General features: G+C 36.4%; 1 protein-coding gene across 1 annotated transcript in view; it reads right to left on the bottom strand.

The window, feature by feature from the left end:
- The window catches only part of LOC111513102 (octopamine receptor beta-1R), a 99,798-nt gene that overhangs the window by 13,821 nt on the left and 70,812 nt on the right, over positions 1-15,165 (bottom strand). The window contains exon 3 of the mRNA XM_074176806.1: positions 10,379-10,609. Coding sequence (XP_074032907.1) covers positions 10,379-10,609 — 231 coding nt within the window. The remainder of the gene's footprint in view (positions 1-10,378; positions 10,610-15,165) is intronic.

Below are 15,165 nucleotides of genomic sequence, written 5' to 3'. Positions count from 1 at the left end.
AATCAAAAACTCTTTCAGTTTTGCTTTGAAAATACCTGGGGTTTCTTCCGTCCGTACCTCAACCGGAAGTTTGTTATAAAATTTTGTCCCTGCATAGGAAGGGCAATTTTCGAAAAATGCAGTCGAGTGCTTTTTTAATCTGATTTTATTCTTTTGTCTAGTAGGATAGGTATGAAAATCTGAGTTTTGAAGGTGCGTGTCATATTTCTTCATAAATAAACAAACGCATTTATAAATATATATACAAGGTAAACACATGATTCTATTTTCAATAAAAATTTGTTTGCACGAATCTCTATAGGCAAGATTGAATATCAAACGAATAACTTTTTTTTGGGAGACAAAAATTCTGTTTATATCAGAAGAACAGCCCCACACTGCTATATTGTTGGAAATATGAGGATAGAATATGGCATAATAAACATTTAACAGCTGATTTTTATTAAAAATTGAAGTTAACTCTCTTAGGGCATAGTATGCGCTGTTAAGTTTATTATTCACTTGGTTAATGCTAGATTGAAATGACATGTCACTATCTATGCATATGCCAAGAAATTTAGTTTTTTCTGATGACTTGATGAGATCATTATTGACTTTGACCTGTAAATTTTTTATTTTTCTCTGGTTTCTGTAATGGAACTGCAACAAAACAGTTTTCTTCGAATTTACAATTAAAGAATTCCTGCGACACCAGCTTGTGAATTCTACAGATAATTTGTTGAGTTTGTCCTGGAGTTCCTCAGGACTATTTGCATCAGTGGCAAGTGTCGAGTCGTCAGCATATAAGACTACAGAATCTGTACTAATATGGTTTGGCATATCATTGACATACAATAAAAAAATTAGTGGGCCCAAAATGGATCCTTGCGGAACACCTAAATCCATATTATATGACGAAGACTGCTTTTCTTCTACTTTCACATGTATTCTTCTGAATGTTAAATACGATTTTAACCACAGGAGAAAATTACCCCTGAAGCCAAGGGAATGCAACTTGCTTAGAATTATATTCAAATCAATGACATCAAATGCTTTCGATAGATCAAAAAAAAGTGCCTCAACATATTTTCTCTGGTCCAGTGCATCATAAACGTACTTGAAAAAAATATATACCCCATATGTGGGGTATTTTAGATATACTCTATACAGAAAATAAATAACATTGTTACGTATTATTTTCTTTCCTTCTTACTTATTCAATGAATAGTTCATATGTGGGGTATTTTAGATATAAACGAGGTAGGGTTATTTACTGACAATTAGCTTTTAGACAGCGAGAGGAGGGGGAGGTGAGTTATACAAATGATTTATGTTCCAAGGGCGTCGAAAGATTTACTATAAACCCTATATAACGAATTAGCAAGCAGATCCAATAAAACTCAAAATTTAGCAAATGGAATTATTGACAAATTTCTACACAGGGTTTGGCAAGGTGCATGGAAAACCGTAACTAATAAATAATAGCCAATCACGGAGGGGGGTCGTGCACGACAGGGAAAACTGGATAGTGTGTTTGGGAAAAAGAAAACTACCCTTTCAATCTCCTGCACAACGAGGGGGAAAACTTATTCTCTGGTTAGAAATTTCTAAAGAGAAATTTGACCGGAAGATGTTGGTAATGTGAAATGTGAAGGTAGTGGTATAAAAAAATATACAGTGTCACCATTAAAGTGCGCACCATATGAAAAACTTTTTTTTCGAAAAGTCTCAATGAAGTTTAACTTCGGCACTTGTTACAATGATGCGGCCAACTGCGACCCACTGACGTTCAGTGTTTGTCAAATTCATTTTTTTTTAATTGAAAAAGTTCATTTCTAGATCGAATTTAACAAAAAGTTACTTGAAAAAGTTGTGTCTACGGCAATTTTATTCATATATTATATGAATAGCTAAAACCTTTTTCAGGATTCTCGTCGCGGACCTAGTTATTCTGAATGCTGAACAAACGCGGTTCAAACCTACTTTTAAAAACAGTTTCCGACATGTTGAAACAATTGTTTTCTCATTTATGGAGATAATTTATTGTGGTGGAGATATTATAGGAAAATAGATCTTTTGAATATTTACTTTTTATGTACAGGAATGTTTAGCACTGTCTTTTTACGCAAATTCAGGTTACGGATATCTGTTCTATAAGACAAATGTTCATATAAGTAGGGAGGATTCCTATATTTGAATATTTTAAAGAATATGCATGTTGCATGAAAACGTCTAAGATTAAACATATTCAATCACTTTAAATCTGCTAATTTTTGTGAAATTCTGGACCTTCTTCTGATACCAAATATTAACATGATACAAGAGTTTTTAACTTTTTGTTTGCGACACCTGTCTTTCTTGTCTAAACATGAATGATAAACAGCGTCACAGTGGTTGAAATGAGATAAAACTAATGAATCACATAGCATTTTCTTGACATCTACATCCAAATATTGTCTATGGGGATATATGAGTTTCAATGATGAATAAGCAATTTTAAGTTTGTGTGTTATACAGGGTGATTCAAAAGTACTTTGACAAACTTTAGGAGGTGATTCCTCACAATATTCTAATATGAATTGTCCAAATAAATAAATGTCCGGAAACGCTTCGTTTCCAAAATACAGGATGTTGAAGTTTTATTTTTATTTTCGTTTTTTTCAAATAACTTTTGAAATACTGAACTTAATTAAACGAAACTTGGTAATAGGAGGTTTTTGAGGTGTCGAATTCGAACCTGATGTTTTTATTGCTCTTACTCGTAGGGGGCGCCACCTACACGTCTTTTTCTTTTTTTTAAGGTACTTCTGGAACATTTTTCAGTAAAAAATCGATTCCTCTATCATATCTACGTAAATAAGCTACCATTGTTACTAGTCGCTGTGAGCAACCGTTTTCTAAATATTTGGACTTGAAAACTTCAAGTCGATTATTTGATAATCGATGCATGTTGAAGTTATTACGAATATTTTGCATTTTTCACAAGAATGCTTTGGAAATAAATTTGACGTTTGTGAGTAGTTTTGGTAATTACATATTTTGTGACAGTTAGACGTTTTGTTGAAGTTTCCGTAAGTAGAAGTAGAAAACACTCATTTTGAAAGAATGGATTATTGAAACAATAATGCTCATTTAGCCGATATGCATTTCGTTTATGGTCTTGCGGATGACAATGTGCGCGAAGCAAGACGTATTTACCAGGAGCGATTTTCTAATCGAGTACTGCCTTCTGCTCCAACATTTGCTAGTCTCCACCGTCGTTTGGCAGAAACAGGTAGCTTTAAGAGGGCTGCTAATATTATTGGAAGATCATAAGCAGTCCGAACCCCAGAATTGGAAGAAGCTGTTTTGAACGCTCTCGAGGAGAATCCAGAAACAAGCACAAGAGTAATTGCTGAAGCTATCAATTCTACTCAGTCCACAGTTTGGAGAATTATCCACGATCTACAGTTTTATCCATACCATATTCAAAGGGTACAAGCTCTTTTGCCACGAGACTTTCCCCAACGCATTACTATGTGTCAATGGTTTTTGAGAAAATTGGCTGGAAATCCTCAATATTTAAGACATGTACTCTTCACGGACGAGGCAAACTTCTCCCGAAATGCTATCAAAAACTTTCATAACAACCATGTTTGGGCTCTAGAAAATCCGCACGCAGTTAATGAAAGGCATTATCAGTATCAATTTTCTGTTAATGTATGGGCGGCAATAATTGATAATTACTTGATAGGTCTTTTCTTTCTTCCGCTCCGACTGAATGGCGCAACATACAGACACTTTTTAGAAAATGAATTGCCGGGACTACTTCAGAATGTACTATTACAAATTCGTATCCGCATGTGGTTCATGCATGATGGGGCTCCTGCCCATTTTAGCGTTGTAGCCAGGGAATTCCTTAACACAGTCTATCCAAATCGATGGATCGGTAGGGGTGTAGAAGAACCTAACCAGGCGTGGGCACCAAGGTCCCCAGATCTAAACCCGATAGATTTTTATTTTTGGGGACATTTGGAGTCACTAGTTTATAAGACTCCAGTAGTGAACGAGGAAGATCTAAGAAACCGAATAGTAGACGCCTGTGAAACAATAAGAAACACACCAATAATTTTTGAGCGGGTACGAGATTCAATAACTAGACGACTGACTGCCTGTATCTTCACTGAAGGTGGACACTTCCAACAATTTATTTGAATACAATTTAGTTTCGTTTATTTTAGTTTATTCTACATATTCAAAATTTCCTGAAATAAAATGTTGACATTTCTTGCAAATTTTATCAAAACAAATACTGATTATGCACCCTTGATACAAAAATAACTATTTCGCTTAAGGATGTCATAAAGGAACGTACCCAGTAATGACGTCTTCAAACGAGTAAAACGTCAAATTCATTTCCAAAGCATTCTTGTGAAATAAGCAAAATATTCGTAATAACTTCAACATGCATCGATTATCAAATAATCGACTTGAAGTTTTCAAGTCCAAATATTTAGAAAACGGTTGCTTACAGCGACTAGTAACAAGGGTAGCTTATTTACGTAGATATGATAGAGAAATCGATTTTTTCACCGAAAAATGTGCTAGAAGTACGTTCAAAAAAGTTATGAACCTTAAAAGAAGAGAAAGACGTGTAGGTGGCGCCCCCTACGAGTAAGAGCAATAAGAACATCAGGTTCGAATTCGACACCTCAAAAACCTCCTATTACCAAGTTTCGTTTGATTAAGTTCAGTATTTCAAAAGTTATTTAAAAAAAAACGAAAATAAAAATAAAACTTCAACATCCTGTATCTTGGAAACGAAGCGTTTCCAGACATTTATTTATTCGGACAATTCATATTATAATATTGTGAGGAATCACCTCCTGAAGTTTGTCAAAGTACTTTTGAATCACCCTGTATGTTTATGAAATCTTAGTTTATGACCTAAAATCAACCCTAAATTTTTTGAATACGGTCTGAATTGTATCTCAGGGTTTCCCTTCTTCAAGGTGTAGTTTTTTACTTCTTCTCTGATGCCATCACTTCCAAAAATAATAGCTACTGATTTGTTGGAATTGATTTTCAACATATGGACAGTGGACACTTTTAGAATCGTATTTAAATCAAAATGTATATCGGTTACTGCTTGACTTATATCTGAAGATTTGAAAGATAAATATATTTGGTAGTCATCTGCATAAAGTTGATATTTAAAAGACTTCATCTTCTTGATAAATGTGGCAGTATAGAGGGTGTAGAGTAAGTGAATTGTATACCTACCTTAAAATAATTAACGCAGAAATCCTCCGGCTATTCGTTGACCAGTCATTTGAATTCCTAGCGTAATATACCCTAAACTCTACACCAATTTATATTTCAGGATGCTGAAGGTTGAAAATCCAGGGAAACAAACATTGGCTTCTTCATATCAGAGTCTTTCAAAGCATAAAGGCTGAAATACTTCTTTCTTCAGTACTTCAAAGAGTTCTCTTCAATGAAATGAATGAAGTGATCATGAATTACCACAAAATGAACAAGTCATCAACTATCTATACAAAGAGTTTCTGCTGATTTCGATCTTAGAATGTGTAGTTAGTAAATCACTCATCTATGGTGTTCCTAAAAAATATACACCCAAAGAAATAATCCACTATTTCTCGACAACTCAATCCTGTGGTTAGGAGTAGTGATTAATATCAAATGACAATGAACTCCAAAATACTTGTAAACCGTTATAAACTATCAGCCTAATTCCATAATGGAGTTTTAGCGTAACAAGTGACCCATTTATGACTGTGAAAAACCTAGTCCTCGAGACAAGATTTATGGCAGAGTAAAGTAATTTTCTTTGAGGGTAATAATCCGAGTTAATGTGTAACTTGAATACTCAATTACTGTCTCTGTTTAGTACAAATAAGATCCTGTTTTTGAAGACGCTAGGCATTTGAAGGAGGCATAATTCTGAGAGTTCTCCTGGATATCATTAGAGAGGGTGAAATCCCAGAAGCTGTTAGGCAAAACGAGCAGACTGTATTGTTTTGAAAATTGAGTTTTGAAACACATTGTTTCCACCTAATCACTTTCTATACCCTGATAACTCTATAACGAGTAAGGTATTGAATAGAACATCCATTATAAGAGCACTGAAATGAACAAGAAGTCTCAAAAGTTTTGTCTGTTTCGAAATCATGTATTTTGTAGCTCCATATCTCAATAAATATTTATTCTACTGCGTCGTGATATATACTGATCCATAGAGAAGTTTGTACTATAAACATTGACACTGTTCATTTTATTCTCGAAATTTTGAATTTATGCCCCCTTTTATGTTGTTTCAGAGCGATTTTCGGCCATCATTTCGCTACGAATTGAAATTGAATGAAAGCGCTATCCGAACAGCACAAATTAAATAAGTGAAAAAAGTTTAACGTTGAATAGTTTATTGAAAAAAAAAATGATACTAATGTAGATGATGTAATGGAAGCTGGAAAATTATTGGGGGAAGATCCTAGGTGGTAATCATCACATCATTCTCCTCAGCAATCTGGGGTATTGATCAGATACAAAAATAATAACGTAGTATTTACATATTTACTCAAGAGTGACGACTGCTACATAGGACCATCCGATTATTTTTTTAGCCTTTGCTACATTATCTTCATCACCAGTATCTTTTTTTTTCAATAAAACGTTCAACACCGAAACATGTTTTTAATCATTCCATTTTCGAATTCTTATTTGAAGGTGATTGACAATGTTTCATGATGAATTTCACAGACTTCCATTGTCTACTATATAAAATGATTTGAAATCCCTGAAACAACTAAAAAAGAAGAATTGAAAATGAATAGCTGAAAATAACAATTATATTAAAGTAAAAATAGAACAATTGAATAAATAAAAATAAAGAAATGAAAGAAGAAAATAAAAATAAAAGTGGAGAGATTCCAAGTCACGTTAGTTCACGACGTTTCGATTGTTAGTATCTACAATCGTCTTCGGGTTATGACTGGGCTGATTCTTCCGAGAGATGACTATTTATAGGTCGTTCGAGTACTTTCACTTATTCCCGCTTTCCATTTTCCGCTTCACTGGTTCCGTGGGAGATGACCGTTTTGGTGGGAGTTGGCCATTTTTCACTTGATGATGGATTTCCATATGTTGCATATTTCTACGCTGGCTTGGCTGAATACGTTGTTGAACAACATGTATGCGGCTTCCTTGAATTTTATCCTAAACCAATGTTCCTCTCTGTGTAAGATCTCAGCTTGGGACCACTCGATGTTGTGTTGATGGGTCCAAACATAGTCTGCTATTCCTGATTTGCTGGTTTCCCCTCGCTGTGTGTGTTTCTTGTGCTCGGCAATGCGAATATTCAATGGCCTCTCAGTTTCACCAATATAGGATTTTCCGCACTAACAGGGTATCCGGTAAATGCAATTCTTAGAATCGCAGTCCGCGTTTGGTGGCCTGGTTTTCGTGAGGCTGCTACGGATAGTGTTACCAGATCTGAAGCAGGTTCTGATGTTGTACTTGGAACCAATTCTTCTTATCCTCTCCGATAATCCTCTGATGTAGGGAAGTGCAAGCACTGGTTGTAACGGCTTCTCTTCCTTGCGAGGCTCCTGCTGTCTTCTAGCCAAAGTCTTTTCTACCATCGCTTTGGAGTAGCCATTCCGCTGAAGATCACTTTTGATGATGTCTAGTTCCTTCTCGAGACCTTCCTTTGTATTACAAAGCCCAAAAGCACGGTCTAATAGAGTCTTGATGATTCCTCTTTTTGTCGATTGATGGTGGTTGGATTCGTGGTTCAGATACTGTCCCATATGAGTGGATTTTCGGTATACAGATGTTTCCCACTTAGTGTCGGTCCTCTTCACCAAAACGTCTAAGAATGGCAATTCGTTGTGTATTTCCTTCTCCATCGTGAAATGGAGAAGTAGAGTCAGTGAAAGTACTCGAACGACCTATAAATATTCATCTCTCGGAGGAAACAGTTCAGTCATCACCCGAAGACGATTGTAGATACTAACAATCGAAACGTCGTGAACTAACGTGACTTGGAATCTCTCCACTTTTATTTTTATTTTCTTCTTTCATTTCTTTATTTTTATTCATTCAATTGTTCTATTTTCACTTGTATTTTATTTCACTATTATTGCATTTCAGGTTTATTTTGGTTAATATAATTGTTATTTTCAGCTATTCATTTTCAATTCTTCTTTTTTAGTTGTTTCAGGGATTTCAAATCATTTTATATAGTAGACAATGGAAGTCCGAACTAGTGAAATTCATCATGAAACATTGTCAATCACCTTCAAACAATCGAAGGATGAGAATGTTTCACTGTTGGAGCCTACCTTCTGTAGGCACCAATATCAATTAGAATTATGGTCGTAGAAAAAGTATAGTGTGCATCATGTGCGTGAAGACTTTTTCACACTCGCGTTGTTTGCGACACTCGCCTGAGGGCTATGTCGCAAATTCCACGCTTGTGTAAAAAAGTCGATTTCACGCACTTGTTACATAATATACTATTTAGAATACGTTAGGAAAGTTATAGAATCGACCACAACTGGCTGGATCTATGCCATGCTGGTAAACAGAACTGCAACTACGACTCTTCAAGGTGAGGTCATTAGGTTCAGGGTCACCAGCGGCTGCCCTCAAGGCGGGGTATTATCTTCCTTTCTGTGGTCGCCCCTGATGGATAGCCTGCTTGATGCCCTCTACAGAAGAAAAGTAGATCTGCAATGCTTATGCAGACGACTTTTACATTTTGGCAAGGTTCACGTCGGGAAAGATAGGCTGTAATATCCTCCAAAGCACGTTGGACGTTGTTCACAGTTGGTATCTGAGGAAGCAGATGTCTGTCAACCCCAGCCAAACTGTGATAGTTCCCTTCCCCAGGAGAAGAAAATTGGACGATCTAACGCCACTTTCCCTCAATGATGAGGTCATTCCATTTGGAACGGAGGTGAAATATCTTGGCATTGTCCTTGATAAAAAACTTACCTGGAACGCTCACTTGGAAAAAGTTATACACAAAGCCAAACTGTCCCTATTGACATGCCGAAGAATTTTTGGTTAAAATTGGGGTTTGGGACCAAAACAAATCCATTGGACTCATGTTATGGTTAGACCAGGTGAAGCTCTCTGGTCTACAGAAACAGATTTGTTTTGCCATCAGTGATGCCATTAGTACCACACCGTCAGCGGTCATTGAGATCCTTCCAGATCTACCTCCTCTCCACATTTTTCTGGAGAGAGAGAGGCTAGACGGCTTCCATATAGACTTGTGCACAATGCCAATTGCACAAAACAATTTAATGCAGAGTGCAACAGATTGTTGGTTGACACTAGAAGTCGCAGCACCTCTGTCTTTATGCCTCCAATTGTTAACTACGAACTGCCTTATAATGTACGGTTCCCGAGTAGAGAGGACGGGATACTTCGGGAGAAGGAAATTTCAAGAGCAGATAGTTGTTGGTTCACAGATGGATCAAAAACAACACCTTCCGGTTCTGGTGTGGGTGTTTTCAGTCGCAGATCCAGGACAGTTTTATCAACCTGCCTAGGAACCTACGCGACTGTATTTCAAGCAGAAATTCACGCTATTGCGTTTGTGTGCGTAGACATTGGAAGAATCCAACCTCATAAACAAGTCAATAAAAATATTCTCGGACAGTTAAGGGGCGTTGAAAGCTCTAGGATCCTAACGAGCAACGTCGATATTGGTAGCGAATTGCCAAAAATGACTCTCCTCGATAGGTAGACTTAACAGATTGTCTCTGGTTTGGATTTATGGCCACAGTGGCCTGGCAGGCAATGAGGCTGCTGACTCCTTCGCAAAGCAGGGTGCTGTAAGCAGCTTCCTCGGACTAGAACCTGTCAGTGGCATCAACTCAGGCTTTGCCAAACAAAGATTGAACACCTGGATGGCAAAGAGATTTATGGACTTCTGGCAGAATCTTCCAGGATTGTCTCACTACAAGGCGTTCAATAACGCTTCGAAGCTTAATACCAAACAGTTGTTGGACTACAGTAGAGATGAACTTCGATGTCTAACAGGCCTTCTTATGGTAAATGTCATTTCAATCATCATATGCAGAGACTGGGACTGTCGGAAGACAGTGTGATTGCCTCTTTCTGGCAAATGATGAAACAGCAGAGCACATACTTTGTGCTTGCCCGGCTAGAAACCGAATTAGATTTTTAGAGTTCGGCAGAGTCGTACTCTTACTAGCTGAACTGAAAGACTAGTGGTCGAGTGTAAATAGGTGTGAGCCACAATAAAACCTTGCGAGTTGCGGTGGAGGATGGAATAGACCCACTCACTTTGGACCCAACCTAATCCAGTCCTTTCAATGAAAGTGATATCAGATAACTTCTTGGAAATTCCCTTGATTTTGCTCACCATAAAAAGAAGGGTAACCAGCATGCAAGAAAAGCTGATACTATGATCCCCAACGTCCTGGCTGCCTTCCGCTCTCGTTTCATCTTGCTGCTGGTGCCAGCTTCCGCAGCAGCCGCGGCCTTTTCGTCAGTCACGAAGCCTTCATCCACAGACTGCCGCAGCGTCGTCAGCCCAGCTGAGATGCCGTTGATCTGGAGGTGCTTGTTGAGAAGAGCAGCTGCTACCTTGCTCCTGTAACAAGGAAGGAAATCGTCAAGTTTTCATGATTTCGCCGACACATCAACTATGATATATGATTTTCCAACACTTCATTCAAGAAACGGAGTGCTCCAAAACATTACCCTGCATTGGGCAGGTGATCTCCCAGATATAGCTGCTTGTACAAAGTCGTACTAAGGAACGACCAATTGTTTTTTTTAATAATATGCGGTTGGGTATAGGAATATTACTCAAAGTTTAACTAATGAAGAAAACAAAAACGAATTTGTGTATTCAACATTACCAGATGAACCACAGGAAAATGGGGTCATTCCTCTGCTGCTGGCAACCAGTGATGCAATTGATCCCAGGTTTGTGTGCATTAAACCCTACAAAATACAAATAAAACACAACACTGTGCCAGATGCTACAAATTCTATACGCATATATACAGACGGCTCAAAACCAAAGAAGGCTCAGGATGTGGAGTGTACTTCAGGTCACTAAGCCTAAGGATTACGTAGGGAATGGCAAAAATACTAGCGTGGTCCAAACAGAACTGGCTGGTATCTCAATCGCCACAAAAGAAATAACCAGGAAAGGAATTTCTGGCAAAAACATAACAATCTGCACTGATAGCAGACGAGCCATATTAGCCTTGAACGTGAAACCTCAGGGCTAGTACTTGAGTGCCACCAAGATTTAGCCAAAGCCTTGGTAGATAATAACATTATCCTGAGGTGGGTTAAAGGGCACGACAGAAGTAAACGTAATCGCGTTGCCGACTCTTCAGCCAAAGAAGCGGCTAAACTAAGAATTTTAGGACCCAGTGGCATCTACGGCCTGATGAGTTCGACAATTGCGGAACCAGCCAAATGTTACACCCATGCTCAATCCCTAAAGAGGTGACATGGATTCAAAGGATGCAGTCTTGCCAGAATCACCCTGGGCGACCCTGGGAAGCTGGCGCGTCGAAGAAATATCTGGCGACAGTGAGCTGTCAACCTTCCTGGAGAGGACAGGATAGACTATGACCTAGGAGGACAACTCCTCGGAAGGATGTACAATGGGTCATATGAGGCCTAAGTGCTGTGGACTCACACTTACCCTTCCTACTCTACAGATACAGAATGGAGTAATTTTATTTCAGCAGGATAACTGGGTAAATAATTTTTGATTTCGAAATGATGTTTTAGCGTATAAATTAGGATAATAACAATGAAAAAATTAATTTTTTTGTCATTTCATACCGATTCCTCAGATGCTGAAAAACTGCTACTGAAACAATTTTCAGCCCAGCTGTTAGCCTCTTAGTGAATGAATGAATCCGTTCATTTAGGAAATCCTAATATACATACAATAATAATAATAATATACAATAATAATAATAATATACAATAATAATAATAAATCAGTAAACAATAATAATATGTCCTTAAAAAACAATAATAATAACTAATAACTAGAGTCATACATATGACTGTAACCTAACAATGTTGAGAAATAAAATAGAAATGGAAACAAAATTCAAAGTTGACTAACTTAGATAAGACTATACTAACAATTTAAAACATACTGATACATGATAATAAATGTAAAGGTTTGAGACTACTGATGTTCTGCATCATTGAGTCTTTTCCTACAAAATTGTGTTTGTTTTAATAAAGTTGTTTAGTTTAGATTTAAATATATAAATACTTTCGCTTTATTTCATGTCTCTTGGCAGCTTATTAAAATGGTTTAAACCTTCATAAAACAATATTTTCATTGAGCTGGTTAATCTGCATCTAGGCAAGTGAAAAAGATAACTTTGTCTTGTCTCGTAGTTGTGAGTACTATCACGATAAGTAATGATTTCATCAAAATAAGATGGTAACATATTATTGATAGTCTTAAAAATAAATATCATTGCTGATCTATAGAACCTTTCTTGTATTGATAACCATTGTAATGCGTCGAGCATAAACTTTATGCTTGAATAATGATTACATTTCAATATGACTCTCATTCCACGTTTTTGTAGTTTTTGTAAAGTAGAAATTTTGTTTTGATCACACCCATATAGTAATGTACTACAATATTCGAAATGAGGATGAATGATTGTGTTATATATAGTGACCTTGGAAGAAACTGACAAATGATTAGAGATTCGAGTGAAAAAGTAAAGTTTCTGTGATAATTTTTAAGAATGTATTTGAAGTGTGCATCATAAGATAAACAGTTGTCTAACAAATTACAAATTCAATTTTTTCTTTATTAATTTCCAAAGAATAGTAATTCATGTTTATATATTTATATTTATATGCTGTGGTCAGAATCATGGCTTTTGTTTCAGACACGTTTAGTTTTAATTTGTTAATGTTCAAGTATTTATGAATCTTCTCCAAGCAGATATTCATTTTTGTCAAAGCTATCTCTAAATCTTTATGAGATGTTGTTAACATTGTATCATCAGCAAATAAATTCATAAAGTCACAATTTTGACATAAACTGATGTTATTAATATATATAAGAAATAGAAAAGGGCCCAAGACACTTCCTTGAGGTACCCCAAATTTTGCGTTAATAGGAGATGAGAGAACATTACCCACTCTAGTGATTTGTCTTCGATCGCTTAAGTAGTCCTTAAACCATCCTAGCACTGTTCCTTTAAGACCTATAGCTTCTAATTTTTTCATTAATATATTACGGTCAATTGTCTCAGAAGCTCTTCTTAAGTCTAAGAATACTGTTACAACATCTATTGACAACTCCGTTGTCAATAGATTGAGTCCATTTACTAATCGTAAGTTGTGAAGCCGTTTCACAAGAATGATTTTTTCTAAAACCGGATTGATTACTTATGAGAATATTATTGGCTGATCGTATACAGCCATTTCTAGTAGTTTCTCCATTCCTGGTAAGGTGTTTACTGGACGGAATTCTCCCGCTTTATTAGTATTTTTGACTCTGGGAACAGGTACTATTATGCTAGTTTTCAGTTGCTCAGGAAATTGCCCATATTGTAGAGAGATATTTATAAAATGTAACAAAACATGACCAATGACTCCAAAGGTAGCTTTAATAAACTTGATATCTAAGATTTCTGTTCCAGATTTATTTTCCAATCTATTAACAATTCCTGTAAGATCTTTCAATTCAAGTTGATTGAAGCTTTCGAAACTGAAGACCGCCGTAATTTCACCTTTCCATTGATTGATTTAAAAATTTCTTCTAAACAGGATTCAAAATATTTGTTGAAAGTTTCTGCTATTTCAGCTTCATCTCTAAGGATTTTTACTTGTCCTTCTCCTTCAAATTCAATATTGTTTGTGTCACCTGTATTAGACTTAGTATTAATTAGAGATTTCATGGTTTTCCACATAAGTTCCACATTAGTGAATACTACTAATGTTGATTTGAATGGACCCATGAACTATTAAGCCCTTCTCTGATACATTTCGTTATAATATTCAGGCCTACTAAAAGCATCTTCTCATATAATCATGCTCTGGACTCAAACATGACTGAGTCGTCTGCGAAGCCTTATATTGCATGACAATTGTGGTCCAGAAGATCCTAGTAGATCGTCTATTACAATTTGAATAAAGGTGACTACAGAACTTCTTTTAATGTTAGACTAATGTTTTTCGTGCCACTACTATTCCAGATACAGATTTTCAGATACAAATCTAATCTGTTTTTCTGAGACTTCAATTTACAACATCATTATATTTTTCAACAACTCACTCTTTGAAATGTAAGTACTCTTTCTAACAACCCTCCTCACTTTATGAATTTCCTTTTACCTTGAATGAATGGTGATACAATTCCAACTTTCCACTCACGTAACAAGTATCAAGTTCGCATACGGTGCTCATCTTTTTGTACCTTACGAAGAAAATCCCCTTGAATTTTGATTGTTACTCAGATATTGTCAGACACTCAAACTTTCTCGATTCCCCTCATGTATTCTCGCAGGGTGGGAACAAATACAGTACCTGGCGAATTTGCGACGGCAAACTTCTAGAAACATGAGAGTTTAACAACTTCCAACATGAACTGGGAAATAGGGCGTAAACTTATCCGAAAGCACAGGCTACGCTACAAGCTGAGAGAATTGACAGCATTACAAAATAGAAATCATGGATAATGGAGTTTGACGCGCGTCAAATGGGGGTGGTTGTGAAGATTTTTTGCAAATTGAAATTGATTATACGATCTGCTGTCGAATGAGTTATGAAATTCATTATCCTCGGAGCACGTTGAGGTATTCAATATCCGTTTAACGGAGAAGTAACTGTGAATTTTGTCAGCGAATCGAATGTTGGGCTTTATTATAAGAAGTACAAGAGAGTTTGAAAATATTAAATAGGATTATACCACTGTTTAACGCTTATGTGGGGTCTAAACTAGAATATGGCGTGTTAATATGATATCCAAATTACAATTGCCACATACTTCATACTGATGCTGTTCAAGAAAATTGAAATATACGTTTTTCAAGGTCACAGGAATATATCCTCAGAGGGACACCATTGTGATCTTAGCAGAACGAATAACAGTTTCAAAGCATAACAATTCAATATCTGTGATATGTGCGATATTAA

The sequence above is a fragment of the Leptinotarsa decemlineata genome, unplaced genomic scaffold, assembly GCF_025532065.1.
Source record: "Leptinotarsa decemlineata unplaced genomic scaffold, Ldec_3_MD MMD2_tig00002082_RagTag_RagTag, whole genome shotgun sequence".
Lineage (NCBI taxonomy): Eukaryota > Metazoa > Arthropoda > Insecta > Coleoptera > Chrysomelidae > Leptinotarsa > Leptinotarsa decemlineata.
This window is presented reverse-complemented; position numbering and strand designations above follow the sequence as displayed.